Raw genomic sequence first — 18,919 nt, forward strand, 5'->3', positions numbered from 1 at the left:
TCACTCCTGCTCATCCTTCAGGTTTAGGGTTGAGGGACCCTTCACAGGGAAACATTCCCTGGCTCATCCTTACTTCCTTCCAGCACTCCCTTCAGGATGAGCAAGAGTAAGTTGGACAAAGATGGGCAACATAGTGGGGGTCACAGTGAATTCTTAAAGAGTGAATGAATCCATGAACAAATAAATAAAATAAGAAAAAGCCTTAAACACATATTAAAGAATATGTGTTTCATAATTTGACTGAAGTATGAAACTTCAGTCAAAGCTTTATCTACTTCAAGAAGGAAAGTTTATAAAGATGTCTCTTGCTCTGCAGGTCAGAACTCTGAGCCTCTGGAAAATTTCAGGATAGGAGTGCCCTTTTCAAGAAACAACTTGCCAGCTCAGATAAAACTTCTCTGAAAGTATACTCTCAAGTTTATGACACTAGAAAGTATCACCATAAAGCAATGTAACTATTTTTCTTAGTTGCGTAGGAAAATTACAAAGCCATAATCCAAAACCAGCTCAATCCCCACAAAACCTTCCAGATTTAGAACAATGTGTTCAATTCAGAACACAAAACTTTAGAAAGCAACATGAAAACTGTTCAGCAGATGATATAAACTGAGGCACCATACAGATTCAGGAGTCCCACTTTCTAATTCTTGGCATCTTTTATCCTGTGCCATGGAACACTTTGAATATACATTTTATTCCCCCATCCTGAAAACAGGAAAATACCCTAAGCACTTGGCTTCAAACAAAAGTGTTTTAAGTAGACAAATGGATGATTTGGTTGATAGGCTCAAAGAATAGATGTACATGTTAATGGAAGAGCAAAACTGGAAAGTTGTCTTGGTTGGATTTCTCTGAACAGCAGAACTATAAAGGAGTGTCTAAATTCCACAACTCAGTAACCATGAGAAAATGAAAAAGAACTTTACTTGCCTGGTAATGCTGTTTCACCTAGAAAACTCACAAGCCAAATTACTGTCACTTAAAAAGCTTTGGTTGCGTCATACAATAATTCATTTTCATCTCATGGAAAAGTTGGGTGTTAGCAATATTTAACAGTATTAAAACTTGAAGTATATTATGCTTTGTCATTTAACAGAGGATTAGAAAAAGTAGGGTATTATTAATGAATATAGTTATAAAGGAGTAACTTCCCAATTAAAAAAAGTCAATGAATGCTTTATTGTGTTATGACTTCAATAATTAACAGAGATTCCCTTTTAGACCTGTAAATATAGAGGTGATGCAGAGTTTAGGAGAGTTTGTCTTTGTTTCTTTTCCCTGTAAGGAACTTTACCATTTACTATCACTTCTACAAAATATGATATTAGTATTCACTTGTGTCTGGATCACAGTTGGGCCCAAATCAAATGTCTCTTTCTCTGCCTTCTTCCTGGACTTTCAGGAAACACAACAGATATTCTAGAAAGAGTTTGTAATTTGGTATCAGACAGACCTGAGTTTAAATCCATCTCAACTGCTTCCTAATTGGATAAGTTACTTACTCTCTCCAAACCTGCAGTTTACTCATTTCCAGAAGGAGCACGATAACCCTAAGCTCTCAGAGTTGGTGTAAGGCTCAGAAGGACCATATTTATAGCTCTCATACTGATAAACTCTCCTATTGATGGAATAAAGCAATCTTAGACACTGATTCCTAATTTGCTCAGGATGAATTTGGAGTCAAGAGTCAAATCCCACCACCTAGGAAACCACTGAATCACGAATATATGTCCGATGGCTTACCTCTGCAGCATATCTCACTCCATCCACCACGTGTTCAGAACCGTGATCATCAGCAGACCCCCAATGAAGGTGAAACTGTCGCAAGCGGTAGCTTCCAAAGAGAGGACCCCCACGCAGAACTAAACACCAACATATTTTAAATTGTTAGCAAGAAAAAAAATATTTACACATGCTGCTACAATCCACATCATCTCCCCGAATTATTCAACATGCCAATGTCCTCCGAGGAATTTTTTACAAATGTGTCATTCAGTTTGCAAAAAGGCATACAATTTTTAGGTATATGAGGGATGAAAACAAACATTTTAAAGCATTGGAGAGTCCACAATACAGATTTTTATGGGATATCTGGGAAATCACAACAGACACAGGGGTTAGAAAGCAGAAGAAATTAGGAGTTCCTAAAAGCAAAGAATTGGTCTGTTTATTGGAGGATGCCAGCCTCTCTGAATAAGGATGTGGTATGTAAGGAGGGCCACCTTGAACTTGGTGGAGCAGCCCAGCACTATGGTTAGAGAACAGGCTCCATCCAGCATTGAGAAGACATAGGCTCGTGCTCTTACTGTGTGATCTTGCGTCAACTCTAACTTCAAAGCTTTAGCTTTTATGTCTGTCGCCTCAAGATAGTAATGCTCCCCCCTCCTGATACTGTTTTGAAAATAGAAGAAAAGTTGAATACAAAGAACTTATCACTGCCTGGCACACAATCAGCATGCTGAACATGTTAGCTATTATTACTATTTTATTGTTGTTAGGATTACTACAAAAATTGGCCAAGTAAGCACATCTTTTGTACTTGAATTCTATCTTTCCAGGGAAACCTGGAATACAGGACAAAATTAACTCTTTTTTTGGCAACAGAATCATAAGTATATGGTAGAGCTTCTTAAGAGAAAACATAGCTCTAAACCATCTCCTCCTAATTAATTTTTATTGGGCATGTTTAAAGGATATGGTGGGGGGGGATAAGAAAGCACTGAATGTTCAATACGCCCTATGCATTACTAATCTCCCATCAACATCCAATGGAAGTGTTAGATTGTGAGATGCAGCCTTAATAATAGTTTGATTTAAATGACCCTACTCTTCAGAGATTTCAGATAGGTAAAGAGAGATGCAGAGATAGAGATATCTCAAAATTCGTCAGGAATGATCTGTCTTATATAAGAAGCAAAAGATGTTATGGGGTGCCTGGCTGGCTCAGTCTGTAGAGCATGTGACTTTTGATCTCAGGGTCGTGAGTTCAAGTCCCATGTTCCACAGGGAGCCTACAGAAGCAAAAGATGTTAAGGTGTATCACATGCAGTTTTCTAGACACAGCAAGGGAAAAAAATGGAAAATACACTTGCCTAAAGCATGCCCCTCGTTGAGCTATACTGAGGGAGAGAAATGATCCAGTTGTATTAACCAGTACAACTGAATTCATTCTTTCCTTACTCAGTTTTACTCAGCTAAAGTTGAGCATCAGTGATTAAGAGTTAGTGTGGTTGGAATCAACAAACCTGGGAATAGTGGCAGCTCAGCTACTGAATTATGTAATCTTCCAAAACTCATGGAAGCCTCTGTGGGCATCAGCTTTCTTGTTTATATTTGTGTTTGTTTGTCTATTTTTAATTAGGAGATTAGACTGGGTGCTCTTGAACTTCCACAATTATCAAAACTACCAAGGAAAAAAACTGAGCCTTTGCAATAAAAACTTTTTGGGAGGTCGAATGGTTGGAGGTTTCTTTAGATTCATTTGGATCCAGATTTCTTTACAATAAATAAAGATAGCTATTTCCAAAGCCCTCTGAAAAATAAAAGAGAAGAAGCATTTACATCAGATTCTAGGGCTTGCTCTTCTGTTAGTTACACTGTTATAAACAGAGTAGTTTTAGTGTTTTGAGACTCCCACTGAACAGTGTTCATGAGAGCAGAGACTCCGATTCGGTCCCTGCTGGATGCATCACCTAAGCACAGTAACTATCACAGAGGAGATGCATGATAAATATTTGATGAATGAGTGAATAAAAATTTGATCTGTCTTTAAACAAGCAGTTTCAAAGATGATTCACAGATAAATTAATTTAAAAGGCACATTTCCCTAAGTGACTCCATACAGCATGGATGCAATGGCATTACAAATGAAAAGAAATGGGTATTGGTTTCAGGAGTGGAATTTAGTGATTCACCACTTACATATAAGTTACATATCACACCCAGTGCTCATTATGGCAAGTGCCTTCCTTAATGCCCATCATCCATTTAGCACATTCCCCCCCTCTCCTTCCCTCCAGCAATCCTCAGTTTATTCTCTATAGTTAAGAGTCTTTTATGGTTTGCCCCCTCTCTGTTTTCATCTTGTTTTTCCTTCCCTTCCCCTATGTTCATCTGTTTTGTTTCTTAAATTCCACATATGAATAACATCATATGATAATTGCCAAAGAAATCAACAATTCTACTGTCCTTTTTTTTTTTTCTTACTGTAGCATAATAAGACCTGAGCTGAAACATAAAGTCATTCCCTATATAAACATAAAAAGCAGGGGCGCCTGGGTGGCTCAGTCGTTAAGCGTCTGCCTTCTGCTCAGGTCATGATCCCAGGGTCCTGGGATCGAGCCCCGCATCGGGCTCCCTGCTCCACGGAAGCCTGCTTCTCCCTCTCCCACTCCCCCTGCTTGTGTTCCTTCTCTCGCTGTGTCTCTCTCTGTCAAATAAATAAAATCTTTAAAAAAAAAAAACATAAAAGGCAGATTAGAGAGCTTGAGTAATCAATGTGGAATTAACTTTGGGAGAAGATGCAAACAAGCTGGCTCAAGAGAAAGAAAGTGATACCAAAAACACACATGGTTAGGGAAACATCCAAGAATAATGGTTGATCTCTGGAAAGCCTACTCAGAATCCAGGATTTAAAGCCAGATTAGCATAGATCTGCTAGTTAAGCAACAAAGACTGCCTTACACTCTACATATCTGGACTCCACATCTGAATGTTTCCACTAAAATACCCAAACTGGGACCATGATCAGCAAATGTCTACTTGTGAAGAAAACATTCTCTTGGAGCAGAGCTCTTCTGAAGAAACACAAGGTGGGGAAAAGTTAGTCAAAATAGTAAGGTTAATTTATCATTGACTTTGAGATAATCTATAATAAAATAATGAAACTGTAGTATAAAATGAATAATGGTAACAAAAGTTATTTTTAAGGAGAATGACTTAGTGTTTTCATGTGTCAAATCATTCATCTTCCTCTGCAACCTAGATGAGTAAATAAATATTATTGTCTCCATCTTATATCTGAAAATGAATAATCATTTCTCCAAAAATCACACCTGGTATACAAGTATAGTCCACTTATCCTTCCATTCAGAATTTTTCTTAAATCTCTTCCAAATAAAACACTCATATAAGAGGTCTACAGAGATTAATAAACCAGAGTTAAATGCCATAAAAATTTGGGAAATTTTTAATATCTTAGTAAAAGGGTCCTTGTCATTTGTTATACGCTACAAAGACCAACAATGTTGTGAAACTAGAAATGTTTCTAGATTGTTAGAAATCTGCTAATCCTACTCATTTTCTGAAACTACACTGTCGTCAGTGGCCTTAAATGATAAGCAGGGTTGCAACAAAATCAGAAAAAAAGTCTAAAAATTAACACACTTATCTTTGCATGTATTTACTGTCTATCCCACCAGCATACAAACTCTTTTAAGGCAGAATCTGTCTTGTTCTCTTGTATCTCTAGTGCCTACGACAGTGTCTGCATCGATAAATACCATGAACATAAAATAGGAAAAAGACCTCATCTATAGAAGCACTTCTCCATAAACTTTGATTTATAAGGTGGCTACTGAGTAAGTGACCTAGGAATCACTAAAGAACATGTTCTTATGACTGTGAATCTAATGAAAGTCATAGCCTAATCACTGTGTGGTAAACATTTCTGTGAAGTAAAGCTAAGTGAATAGCACATCTGTATTTTGCTTGGAATATAGGAAAAGAGGAACCAAACAGCACAAATCTGCCAGGATTATATTATGAGAGAGATACCAAGGCCATCAATGTTTCTGGTCACTGGGGCCTGAATTCTTTATGGAGCCAGGAAAGTCTTCATTAAGTCTGGCTTCTCTTGCTCTGAGCATATGCGCACCATGTTACTCTCTCATTGCTCACTCATTCAACGATTCTGAAGAGCTTACTATGGGCCTGCAACTGTGTTCAATACTAAGTATGGGATGCTGAGTAAGATCATCCCTATCCTCAAGGAACTTACAGTCTAGTGAGGGAAACATCATTACACTAAGGCTTTGTAATATCTACATTGTCACAGATCACCAATTCAGTTTCCTGCAGATCTTGGCTTCTGGGAGGGATCACACAACTAAGGTATCCTTCCCCCATATCTTTTTGGTTTTTTTTCTTTTCTAATGTATAACTTCAGATCTTGTGAATTTGGTTGATTTCAGGTAGTTACCTAGAACCACATAACTAAAACTTGATAACTAGATTGTAACTAAGAAATTAATAATTTCTAGAGATGAAAATTAAAGAGTAAGCACTGAATCCATCAAGTCACTGGTGTTCCTAGGAGGCCTTTCTTAACAAGAAACCAGCTTCCTTTTGACATCTTTAAAAAATTGCAGCACAACATACCTCGTATATGGTAAGGATACAGGCCTGTTATGTATTATGCTTTATTATTATTAGTTATTAATATTTATTAAGCACTTACTCTATGCCAGGAACCCTCATTTATTAAAATATAAAAACAACAGCCTTTAAAAATTAAACATTCAAACAATGAATAATCCACTAATACTTAGGTGTCAAATGGTAAATATTAATTGACTTCTGGCGGTTTGTGATTTTATTGGGATTTCACCTATGTAGGCTAATGTATCCTGTACCATAATGCCATATCAATTTTCTAGGTCCTCCAGGAAGCATCATACCAAAAAAAAAATGTTTTTAACTGGAACACACATTTATTGAGTACCTATTGTGTGCAAGGCACCATGCTAGATAGATGAGTAAGACATAGCTATTGCCCACAGGGAGTCTTGAGCTGAGTGGAAAGAGAACCAACTGGCAGTTACAGTGCAGCACGGGAAGTTCTGTGATAGGACAAGCCTGGGGTGCCACCAGAGGAGTTGTGGGGCCAGTCAGGTGAGATTCCCAGAGCTGAGATCCTGTCTGAGTACAAAAAGACCAGAAGGTAAGGTGAGAATGCCTTTGTCTTTCCTTATCAGATTATTTCTCCCCTACCACGGCCAACAGGACTTCTTCCCCCAAAATTTCATATCCTCCTGCCCCCTTTTTATTTTATTTATTTTTTAAAAGACTTTATTTATTTGACAGAGAGAGAGAGAGCACGAAAGCAGGCAGAGCGGCAGGCAGAGGAAGAGGAAGAAGCGGCCTCCCTGCTGAGCAGGGAGCCGGATGTGAGGCTCCATCCCAGGACCCTGAGATCATGACCTGAGCCAAAGGTAGATGCTTAACCGACTGAGCCACCCAGGCTCCCCTGCCACCTTTTTAAAGGTTTATTAAAATTCCTATGGGTGACGCACCAGTGGTTAACCACACGGAATGCAACTTCCCAGACAAAGAAGGCCTGCAAGGACCATGAGGAAGGTTTCATGCCTGTGCTTTCTTGATTGGTGGGATTCAGAGTTAATTTTGGTCAAGAATGGCTTCTTTACAAAATGGAAACTGTCTTCTTCAAATCAAAGTGGTTTGCTACAGAAAGTATCTTTGTGTTTTTTTATAGTTTACCAAAGAAAAAGAAAAGCCAACAATTTATTTTAACTATAGTGGTTTCTACTTTTTCACTGATTTAACACCCAGAATCACCATGAAACATTCTCTTTTAACTTATCTTGAGAGAAAAGAATGAGGATCATGACCCATATTTATGTAGTTTCTGTCTCAGAGGGTACAAAGTACTTTACAGACATTTCCAATTAACCCTGGTAATTTCACTGTGATCTAGATAGGATAGAGACCTTCACATGGGGGAGAGGGCACACACTACCAATCACAGACACAGTGTCAAATCTGGAAACACAGACAAACTGATTCCCCTGGGTTAACCCAAAGTAGAGGGAAAATGAGAGGAAGAGGGAAAGAGGGAGAGGGAGAAAAAAGGGAGAGGGAGAGAGGAAACCTAGATCATCATCAAGCAAATTAGAGTAGGAATTTTTTATGACTAAGGCTGCCCACATTTATAAATAAAAAAGTTTTGGGGCATCTGGGTGGCTCAGTCGGTTAAGTGTCTGACTCTTGGTTTCGGCTGAGGTCATGATCTCAGGGCCCTGAGATCAAGCTCCATGCTCAGCAGGGAGTCTGCTTGAGATTCTCTCCTCCCTCTGCCCTTCTCCTCATTCATGTGTTCTTTTTCTCTCTCCCTCTCTCTAAAATAAATAAATCTTTAAAAAAAAAACTTAAAGTTTTAGGTGAAGTGCATTTAATCACTTTTTATTCTAAAACTAGGAGTGGGTAGCCTCAAGTTTTTATGTTTGAGATATAAACAGTACCAAACTATGATTATGGGTGGTATAAACTTTATACTCAGAAGCCTTGGACTATTTACAATGTACCCACCAACCATATCTATTAATACAGATTCATAAAACTGAGGGCTTGATGAAAAGACAACTGAATATAGTATATAAAAAGCAAGGTCCCCTCTTCCCCCAAAAGTTAAAAATACCATGTATTGATCTTTCTTTGTGCATTTTTCCTCAATGCTCTGATGAAAATACATCTTTTATGAATTTGACAAATATGAGAAGTTTTGTGGGCTTATAATTTTTGCTAACAACATAGTGTCACATACAGTATATTATTACTAACCTAAATCTGAGCTTAATGAATAAGTGAAAACCTTCTTCCAATTTAGGATTTTTATAATTTAACTATATTTTTCATTAATAGAGTGAATATAGCAACATCCTAATACTAGACTAAAAATAAAAATAATTTGTCAGAAGCCTTAAGAGGTATTCCAAAATTCAGGCGCCTGGGTGGCTCAGTCGGTTAAGCGTCTGCCTTCAGCTCAGGTCATGACTCCAGGGTCCTGGGATCGAGTCCCGCACGGGGCTCCTTGCTCAGCGGGGAGCCTGCTTCTCCCTCTGCCTGCTTCTCCCCCTGCTCCCCCTTGTGCTCTCTCTCTTTCTCTCTTCTGTCAAATAAATAAATAAAATCTTTTTAAAAAAAAGTATTCCAAAGTTCAATTCTCTCTAATCTTCTCTCTCATCTTAACTTTAAACTGGATATCATCCATTCCTTGGGTAGTAGATATGCTAGAAGAAGGATTAAATGTTCATCTTAAGGAAATTCTCTTTTTCTACTTCATTTAGTTATCAAATTAACCAATAAACTAAAGTTTTATTTGGTTGGTCCATGACGTTCACAGTGTGAAAGTCATTATCTCATGAAATAGTCAAAAAACTTTTATTACAAGTTCTAGCAAAGTATTGATAAGGAACACACAATGCATAGGTATTTTAAATATGAAAGATAAGAAATCACAGTCCAATCATCCAAGACCCTCATGCCCCACCAAAAAAAAAGAACCAACCTGATTTGTCCTCTGTGTCATCAAAGTCAACGCTGAAGGAATGGCCACTATTACTGATGATTTTGGCTGAGTTTGCATCATACTTGATACTAAGAGGTCGCAGGGAAGAGTCATATTTCACTTCTTCGGTTTTAATCTCAATCGGAGATTGCTGATCCCCATCAGCAATAGGGAAAAATTTATTCCAATGAATAGGACCTTAAATATATAGGACCCAAAGAAAAGGACTAAATAAGTTATTTCCTTTACCAAACAAATGCACTGTGCTTGAGTTAAAGGAAAACCGAGTAAGATCTTCATCTTCAGGACCTTTACATCTAATTTTTTTTACAAGACTAGTTGTTTTTATTATGGGTATGAAAACCTCCTGGTTTGCCTTAATTCATTTGCAGCATTCAACTAACCCTTAAGGAGAAAAAGCATGGAAGTTTTATTTTTTTTAAAGATTTTATTTATTTATTTGACAGAGAGAGACACAGCAAGAGAGGGAACACAAGCAGGGGGAGTGGGAGAGGGAGAAGCAGGCTTCCCGCAGAGCAGGGAGCCCGATGCGGGGCTCGATCCCAGGACCCTGGGACCATGACCTGAGCTGAAGGCAGTCGCTTAACCAATTGAGCCACCCAGGGGCCCAAAAAAGCATGTAAGTTTTAAAAAGTACTTTCTAGGGGCGCCTGGGTGGCTCAGTTGGTTAAGTGTCCAACTCTTGGTTTTGGCTCAGGTCATGATCTCATTGGTCATGATCTCGTGGCTCATGAGATTGAGCCCCATGTCTATTGGGCTCCCTGCTCAGCGGGGAGTCTGCTTGAGATTCTCTCCCTCTGCAGCTCCCCCACCCCCACGCACATGTGCTCTCTTTTGCTCTCTCTCTCTCTAAAATAAATACATCTTTAGAGGAAAAAAAAGTACTTTCCAAAGGTACCTTTCTACCAAACTACAAACAACAGCACAATTCATCACTGAAAACAATGAGATTTAGTCTCAGGTCCAAGAATGATCTGTGGTAGCTCCAGCAGTCAACAAGTTCATGGGATGAAAGAATTAATGGAACTAAGAAAGCTGTGTAGCAAAAAAAGGGTGCAGTTCTTAAAAATGCTATCCCTATTTCTTTCTTCTATCACTCACTGGTGTCTTCAGGCGTCACCCAGGCCTCAACTCAGTTACCTCTGATGTGCAACAGGCATACTAAGGAAATACATAAGTTTTTCACACAGCATAATCTAAATAAAATGGCTGCACCATGTCAGGAAATGTAATATTGTTGATTATCTTCAGGGGAGTCAGGTAACAATTTCCTTCTTTCTTTCTACATTTCAGAAGGTCCTTCTGTGGTTATTTTGCCAGTGTTACACTTGAATTCCAACACAAGAGACAACTGTCATCCTGATCCTCTATTCAAAAAGTCAAAATTGCATCTAGTTCCCAAGTCGGACACATGTTTGGTAAATTGACATGAACCAGTAAGTGGGCAATTCCCTTGTCTCGACTCTTCATTTCTCTGGGAGACTTGATTCACGTTCTGCCTTCCAAAACCAAGAGCAAGATTGCAGCTTCAGGGAACCTCTAACCTATAGGGACTACTCAATTATGTCTACTATGCCTGCAATTTACACAGCTACCACCAGGGCGGTAGAACACAGGGCTACTGACTAAGCTTTTCCCTATTTCACTAACTTGTAACATTCAAGTACTTAATAAAATGACACAGCATGACAATTAAACATTTGTTACTGACAACAACAAATATTTTTAAAGATAAGATTTAGAATGAAATTTCAAAAATGCATCGCAATTATCAACAGCTTCAATCTCTAAATTTAATGCTCCTTATTACTCTTCAATTTTGCAAAGGAGAAAGCTTAAGCTCTTTCCTTCACATATGCTTCAGGTACAAAAAGTCAGAGCATGAATATATATAACAACCACACACACAACTTAAAAGCTCTTCTCTTGCGAATCTGACACTCTGGACTTCAAAGCAACTTGAACATCAAAAGTTCTTGCCTACAACTTATTACAGAAAATGCATTACATTTCCTGATTTACTGACTACTCCAGTTTACCTTTCTAGTACTCTTTCTCTGCACAATCTAGTCCTTGCTTTAAGTGAAAAAAGTTTCCTATCTCACTGTCGCCAAGTATGACCTAACCTGATGAGAATTAGTTTGAATATGTGATGCATATATCACAGAATGTTGTTGACTTTTTCTTTCTCTTCCTAATTCCTTTACTCTCCTATTTCCAGTCTTTTATAACAAGAATAATTTTTAAAAGTAGAGGCAATCCAAAATAAAATAAAAATAATCCCACTTTGCATAAATTATTCAGTATCATTTATTAACCACCATAGTGGGTTCATTTCCCTGCCTCTTAAAGAGGCCCCTTTTTAAAAAATTTTCCAAAACATCCAACTTTAAACCCATTCAAACATAGTTCTTAAGTAGAGATATATAGTGAATCTTCCATTGATTCAAGAACTTTTGAATATCTATAGAGACATGTAGTTTTCAGTAAGTGTCACATTCCCTAAACTGAACAAATAAAACTATCACAGGTTAGTGCAAGAACTTATATGTTTTTGGTGAAGGTGGTCCCCCCTCCAATGCCTCAACTCTTGGTGTTCCATTTTATCATCGTTACTATACCCAGTTTAAGTTTCCTTTTATCTGCTCATTCACTGCTTCTGTTAGTCTAAACAGAAAACAAGCAACCAAACTTGCCCAGTCAGGATTCAACATATTTCCAGTAGGATTCTGGCACAGTTGATCTACTTACAGGCACGGTCCTCAGAAAGCTATCTAAAAGCAGAAAATGGCCCTATAAATTCTTAGCAGAAATACAAAATCTCTCTTTGGTAGTGGCTTTTCAGAGGTAGATTTTTTAAATTTCTGAAGATGAGCTCCATTGGAGCCACTATTTTCTAACATATAAACGTAGTAAAGAGTACTTAGTACTCATTGATTGAAAATACCCTTCTTCTTCCTAACTATAATGAGGGCACTGTCGATACCCAGTAACTATTAAATAACAAAAATTAAAATTATTCCAGCAGAGCGGGAAATTAAAAGAAATTTGTTTTGTGTTTTTTTCCCAAACATAAATTGGAAAGTAGCAAAAGTGTGAGATTATAATTATAGTTTCAGTCAGAAAGAAATTCACCTAAATTATACCTTTTATTATTAAAGTTCTAAATTTCACCTGCTGCCATTTTTAAACTAGCAAGTTAATCATAACTTCAAAAAGGCTACAATTAGAAAAGAAGCTTTTCTGTAAAATTTGACTGTAGGGTACTGTTCAATAATATATATATTAATCCAAGAAAGTATTATTATTATTGTTATGATTCACAGATCTAATTTTGACAGTGAGTCACTGTCAGACTTTCTTGCTTTTTTCTTGCAGTTATTTCAAATAATGGTTATTTTGATGATTTAGTATATAGAAGAAGTATACATCTTATTATTACTGACACTGCCATCAATAAATACATGTTCACCAATGTGCTAAAATTTGAATAATCCTCTGTCTCTGCAAGGATGAGTGTGGGAAAGGGAGAAAGAGTGAAGAAGTAGCCCAAAGTATAACTTCATTTTTTTTTAAGAAAGAACTTAAATCTTCCTAAAGCTAACAGTACCAAACTGCCATGGCAATATTTTATAGTAACAGCTATTAAGAAAATTGCAGTATTTTGGTTGCCAAGAAGGCAACTTAAATTTTCAGGGTTGCAATTCAATTATTAAAATTTAAGTATAGCTTCAAATGTTTTCCATGACTTGTTTCCTCCAAGTGAATAGTGAACTTGTCCTCAATTCATTAAAGTGTGTCATCAGACTTCTAATCTCCGTGTCTTTAACTGATAAGTAGTTGTTACTAGGGAAAGTCCTCGGCTTTTCAAAGAAAGTGAATGGACATGTAACGAAGATTTCGGGGTCTGGGAGTCTTCACAGGGCTAACGCACACCAACTCTCAGCCCCACGACCAACACCCTCCAAATAACGCTTTTCCCGTCTACACAAGACTAAGCCTTCCCTCCACTTCCTGCAGTCAGCTCTGGGGAAAGCTGCCCAATTTAAAGAGGAACCAAAAAGTTTCTCGCAAGTGCGGGATCAGCAGTGTGTGGGTCTGTCCCCCACAGCCACCCCCTGAGCAAAGCCCTCCCTCGGATCTGCAGAAAGCGCTCACCGTTGTGTTCGCCGTAACCCCAGCTGAGCCGCGACATGGTCCCTCGGGTGGGAGGCAGAGGGATGTGGCAAGCCTGTGAGAAGCGCGAGCGGGGCAGGCGCGCGAGCTGGCGAAGGCGGTGGCCAGCCTAGGGAGGGTCCGCCCGCAGCCTCCTGGCAGAAAGGGAGCGCTGAAACTCCGGGGCCAGGGCGCTAACGACCTCGTCCGCCAGGGGGCAGCGGCGTGCAGGAAGGCGCCCGCACGTGTGAGGGCGACCCGGGGCGGTGGAGCTGAGCTGGGTCCAGGGGCGCGAGTCTGAACTCCAGAGAACCAGAGCGGGCTTGATAGAGAGGCAGAGGGGGAAGGGTGGAAGGAGGGAAAGAAAGAGAGAAGGGTTTCCAGAGGGGATTTTCTGCCTTCTGAGTAGTCACCCCGGAAAGTGTTGCTTTGAGGGCTATCCTGGGAATAAATGAATCACTTGGGCCTGAAGCTGTCAGGCTGGAAGGTGGGGCTGCTGGTGGAGGTGAAGTCCTTGATAGTAGTGGTGGTGGTGATTTCAAGTACAAAACAATAATGACAATGGCAACGGCCACAGAAATAATGTAGCGGCTATTCATTAAAGGCTTCTCAAGAGCCAGTGTCTGAACCAAGACGTTTAGCCACATTTTGCCATTAGACCCTCAACATTCCTTTGAGATTGCCCCAGAGGCTTAAGAGAAGCTAAGTAACCTGCCCCAGGTCTCCCAGCTAATAGGGGCTGAGAGTTCCTACTAAAAAGGGACAAATGTCCCTTCCCTTCCCCAGCCTGACTCCCCCGCCCATTCATCCTGTCGCCTTCCTGACTCTCACCTCCACAGGCTGTGGCTTGAGGAATGAGGGAACCAACCTGATTTTTGATTGTTGGTCCAGAAGTTCTGCTGCCCTTTTGTCCCTGCAGAGAGGAAGGTGTTCAGTCCATCTTGTCTTGGATGCATGGTAAGCTTGCTGTCCTAGGGCTGAAAGCTGAGCTGAACTGACTGCAGAGCCTTGAATTTCTGTCCTGGAGTAGTGGGTGTTCTGGGCTCAGAGTGAAAAATAAAGAGAACTCTGCAACCTGCCAGGATTATTATTACTGTTCCAGATGCAGAAGGGTGTGAGTTGGGTCAATTTGAAATTTCAAATTGAACTGTGCAGTGTTATTTATGGGCAAACTAATGCAAAGAGTTTCTTAATGGTCATGAGCCTTCCATCAAAGATGTAAGGGTGGCTATTCAACTATCATCTTCCACTTTCTCTTGCCATCCACACAGCAGCTATATAATGTGGTAATTGTAAGTCCCAGGAGGGTACCTCTTTTGGTAACCACCGTATTGTTTAGGGACCACTAAATAAAGATCAATTTGAACAATTCTTCTGATCTATAAATACCCCATAGTGCAGCCTGCACCTCCTTCTGCTTTTGTAATTTTTAATGAGGTTAGAATGCAATGGAAAAAAAATGTTTATACAGCCATAAGTACAATAAACTGTATGCTCCTCTTATACCTAAGGGAAAGCACAAGCTTTCTCTTCCATATTCTCTGGCACAATTGGGTTCATTTATGCTGGCATAGTAGTGGCCAAACTTATTTTTTAGATTTTATTTATTTATTTGACAGAGAGAAACACAGCGAGAGAGAGAACACAAGCCAGGGAGTGGGAGAGGGAGAAGCAGACTTCCTGCCAAGTAGAGAGCCCCACACAGGGCTCCATCCCAGGACCCGGGGACCATGACCAGAGCCGAAGGCAGACGCCCAAAGACTGAGCCACCCAGGCACCCCAGTGGTCAAACTTTTAATAAAAGTTTTATCTATATTCACTTTCACTACAAAGGACAAAATACATATATGTATATATTTATATGTGAACACATATTGAAGTACTCTTCTCCAAAATATACAAAAAATTCTTGAAACTCAACCATAAGAAAACAACCTGGATGAAAAAATGTCCCAAAGACCTTAACAGACACATCTTACCAAAGAAAATATACAGATTGTAAATAAGCACATGAAAGATGCTCCCCATCATATGTCATCAGGAAAACACAAATTAAGACAATAGGGAGATACCACTACATACCTATGAGAATGGTGAAAATCCAGAACACTGACAACACCAAGTGTTGGCAAGGCTGTGGAACAACAGGAACTTTCATTCATTCATGATGGGAATGCAAAATGGTGCAGCCACTTTAGAAGACAGTTTGGCAATTTCTTACAAAACTAAACATACTCCTACCATATGATCCAGCTATCACAGTACTCAGTATTTATCCAAATGAGTTGAAAAGTTACATCCACATAAAAATCTGCATATGGATGATTATAGCAGCTTTATTTATTGCCAGAACTTGAAAGCAACCAAGATGTCCTTCGGTAGGTGAATGGATAGTTAAACTATGGTACATTCAGACAACTGAATATTATTTAGTACTAATAAGAAATGAGCTATCAAGCCATAAAAAGACATAGAACAAACTTAAATGTCATATTGGTAAGTGAAAGAAGCCAATCTGACTATATACTGTATGATCCCAAGTATATGACATACTGAAAATGGCAAAACTATGGAGACAGTACAAAGATCAGTGGTTGCCAAGAAGAGGGGGAAGGGGGTGCTGAGTAGACAGAACACAGAGCATTTTTAGGGCAATAAAAATACTCTGTATGAGGGGTGCCTGAGTGGCTCAGTCGGTTAAGTGTCCAACTCTTGATTTCAGCTCAGGTCATGATTTCATGGTTGTGAGATGAAGCCCTGCATCAGGCTCTGTGCTGGGCATGGAGCCTGCTTAAGATTCTCCCTTATTCTCTCTTTCTCCCTCTCTTCTTCCTCACACGCTCTCCTTCTCTAAAAGAAAAATACTCTGTCTATTACAATGATGAATACATTTGTCCAAAACCACAGAATATAAAACACCAAGAGTGAACCCTAAGGTAAACTATGAACCTTGGGCGATAAGAATGTACCAATTTAGGTTCATCATATGTAATAAATATAGCCTCTGGTGGAACAAGTTGATAATGGAGGAGGCTAAGCATGTTGGGGACAGGGGGTAGAGATTATATGGGAACTCTCTACACCTTCCTCTCAATTTTGTTGTGAACCGAAAATTACTATAATAGTCTTTCTTAAAAATTAGCAAAATAAACCCACAAAATACTAATGGAGTCATGTAAAACACACACACACACACACACACACAGAGGATGTAGCATGTAGGAGGTTCACTGTCAAATTTGGGACAACTTGGCCATCAAAAAGAATAATAGTAATAGATTGTAATTTCCACTCCCCAAAATATCCATGAGTCCATAGTGATACTGAAAGACAAGGAGAAAGAGAGAAAATGCTTCTTTATGAGAGAATGTAAGCTACTGAATACAGATAAAGTGATAGAATCATAAAACAATCATTTTTGTAAGGCCAGTGTAATATTTGGTTCAGGCAAGGATCAGTAATGGGTGCTAAAACTTCTAGGTGAAAAGCTATTGGGGATTACGATATTCACTCAGCCTGGGATTAAGAGACAAAATACATGCCACAACCAAACATAATGTGTGACCCTCCATTGGATCCTAGGTTGGGAAAAAAGATGCAATTGGGGACAGTTAAAGAAATGTAAATACAGACCACATGTAGGTGATATTATTGAAATGAATTATTGATGTTAATTTTCATAGGTGTGGTGATGGTACTGGCAATAATTTAGGAGATGAATGCCAAAGCAATAGGGCCAAAGTACCTTCATGTCTGCAACTCTCAGATGCCTCAGTCAATAATTGGTGAATCTAGCTGAGGGCGGTTTGGGTTCTCATGTTACTACTCTTACAATTTTTTTTTGTAGGTTTTAATTTTTTCCAAAAAAAGTCTGGGGCAACAGAAACCTTCTACTTCCTCCAATTAATGAACCATTAGCTTGCTAAATAATCTTTTATAACTAGGTGTGGGTTTTCTCCTTAACAAAGAGCCTCTGCGTCCAGGTTCATAACCATGAAGTGTAAACAAGTAGAGGAAAATTAACACTGACCAGAGAACCTAGGATTCGTGACCAAACATGTGGTCATAATCTCCACTTCACTCTTGATTCAATTAGATCCAGTTCAAGCTTCCTTTGCAACAAACCATGCTTAAGTCAGCTCTTCTCTTCAAAGATCACACACTGTATGTTATGAGCAGCACTTGTAAGTTATAACTCTAGCCATAAAAATGTCATTAAGGATGGTAACATATTAAGAAAATACCAAAATATGAATTAATATTATTCTATTAGGGCATATATATACAGACTCTTCCTCTGAGATGCACATTTTTTCAAGGATTCTTTTTAGAAACTCTGAATGTGAACCCAAATGGCTATTATCATCTGACTTTTCCTAAGCAGTAAACTGAGATGAACAAGGTTCCTCAGTTACCTAGAGAGGCAGGCCACACACTTGGGGACATAACCCCAGTCTGCAGAGTCCCAAGTCCAAGGTGCTCCAGTCTGTGCCCATTTCCTTCATTCGAGTCCTGTGATTTGCATAGCTGGGGCTTATTAACCACAGGAATGTCTTATCATTTGACATGGAGAGTGTTGGTTTTATGGAGCTGATACTATATGGGGGTTTCGATTTCTTTAATTTCCCATTCCTAAGGTTATTTTAAGGTTATCCTAAGGTTAGGATTGCATATACAATCTCTTAAAGGGGCTGCAGGACTTGCCCAAGTCACGCAGGTTTCATGCCAAGATGGGAATACTCAGACTAAAACTGAAAAGTTAGCTTCAATGAATCACCTCTCAAGTCACTTTCCAGATTATAACTTTCAGGAACTGGAGCCAAATATTTTGTCCTGTATTGTCAGACAAGAATGTACATTGCCAAAACCCTACCTTCTACATTTTTGTTCTCTTGTTTTATCTCATACAGTCTTCTAACAGGAATTTATCACGCCTTATTTTATAGTGTTTCATATCTTATTTGAGCATATTATAAAAGTAGATAAAGCAGGAAAGAGAAAAGGAGAGAGCTAAGATTATTTAAAAGGAAATAAATTTGTATAGACATCAGATCAGTGTTGAAAAGTCTAGATAATTCAGGGCAACATAATTCAACTGTCAAAGAATTTAATTAATCGTTATTAGCTCGGAATAAGCTAATTTGGAAATAAGTCAATTTCACTCTATTGCTGTCAACTCTTTGAAATATAACAACAGATAGAATAAGGGGTGCTAACAGGCATTCTGTCATCAGCACTTATAAGGCTTACCTCCCCTCTTCTGTCCTCTAGGGAAGGGCAGTCTGTTCTCTCAAGAGCAATAATCCCCATCTCACCATCAAGCAAGGTTTCATAGACCCCCCCACACACTCCAAGAAGTTCTCTGCCTGGATACCACCATTTGACCACCAAAGATTTGATGCCCTAGCCCCACCTAGGAAAGCCTCCCACTCCCACCAA

General features: G+C 39.0%; 1 protein-coding gene across 1 annotated transcript in view; it reads right to left on the minus strand.

The window, feature by feature from the left end:
• CA13 (carbonic anhydrase 13) overlaps positions 1 to 13,542 on the minus strand; it is a 30,605-nt gene extending 17,063 nt beyond the window's left edge. Inside the window, exons 1-3 of the mRNA XM_028111913.1 lie at positions 13,484 to 13,542; positions 9,305 to 9,502; positions 1,744 to 1,862 (exon numbers count right to left, since the gene is read on the minus strand). Coding sequence (XP_027967714.1) covers positions 1,744 to 1,862; positions 9,305 to 9,502; positions 13,484 to 13,520 — 354 coding nt within the window. The 5' untranslated portion in view covers positions 13,521 to 13,542. The remainder of the gene's footprint in view (positions 1 to 1,743; positions 1,863 to 9,304; positions 9,503 to 13,483) is intronic.
• Positions 13,543 to 18,919: the final 5,377 nt, after the last annotated feature.

Source organism: Eumetopias jubatus, unplaced genomic scaffold, assembly GCF_037043125.1.
Source record: "Eumetopias jubatus isolate StellerSeaLion01/CBP00866 unplaced genomic scaffold, mEumJub1_p1.0 scaffold_4, whole genome shotgun sequence".
Lineage (NCBI taxonomy): Eukaryota > Metazoa > Chordata > Mammalia > Carnivora > Otariidae > Eumetopias > Eumetopias jubatus.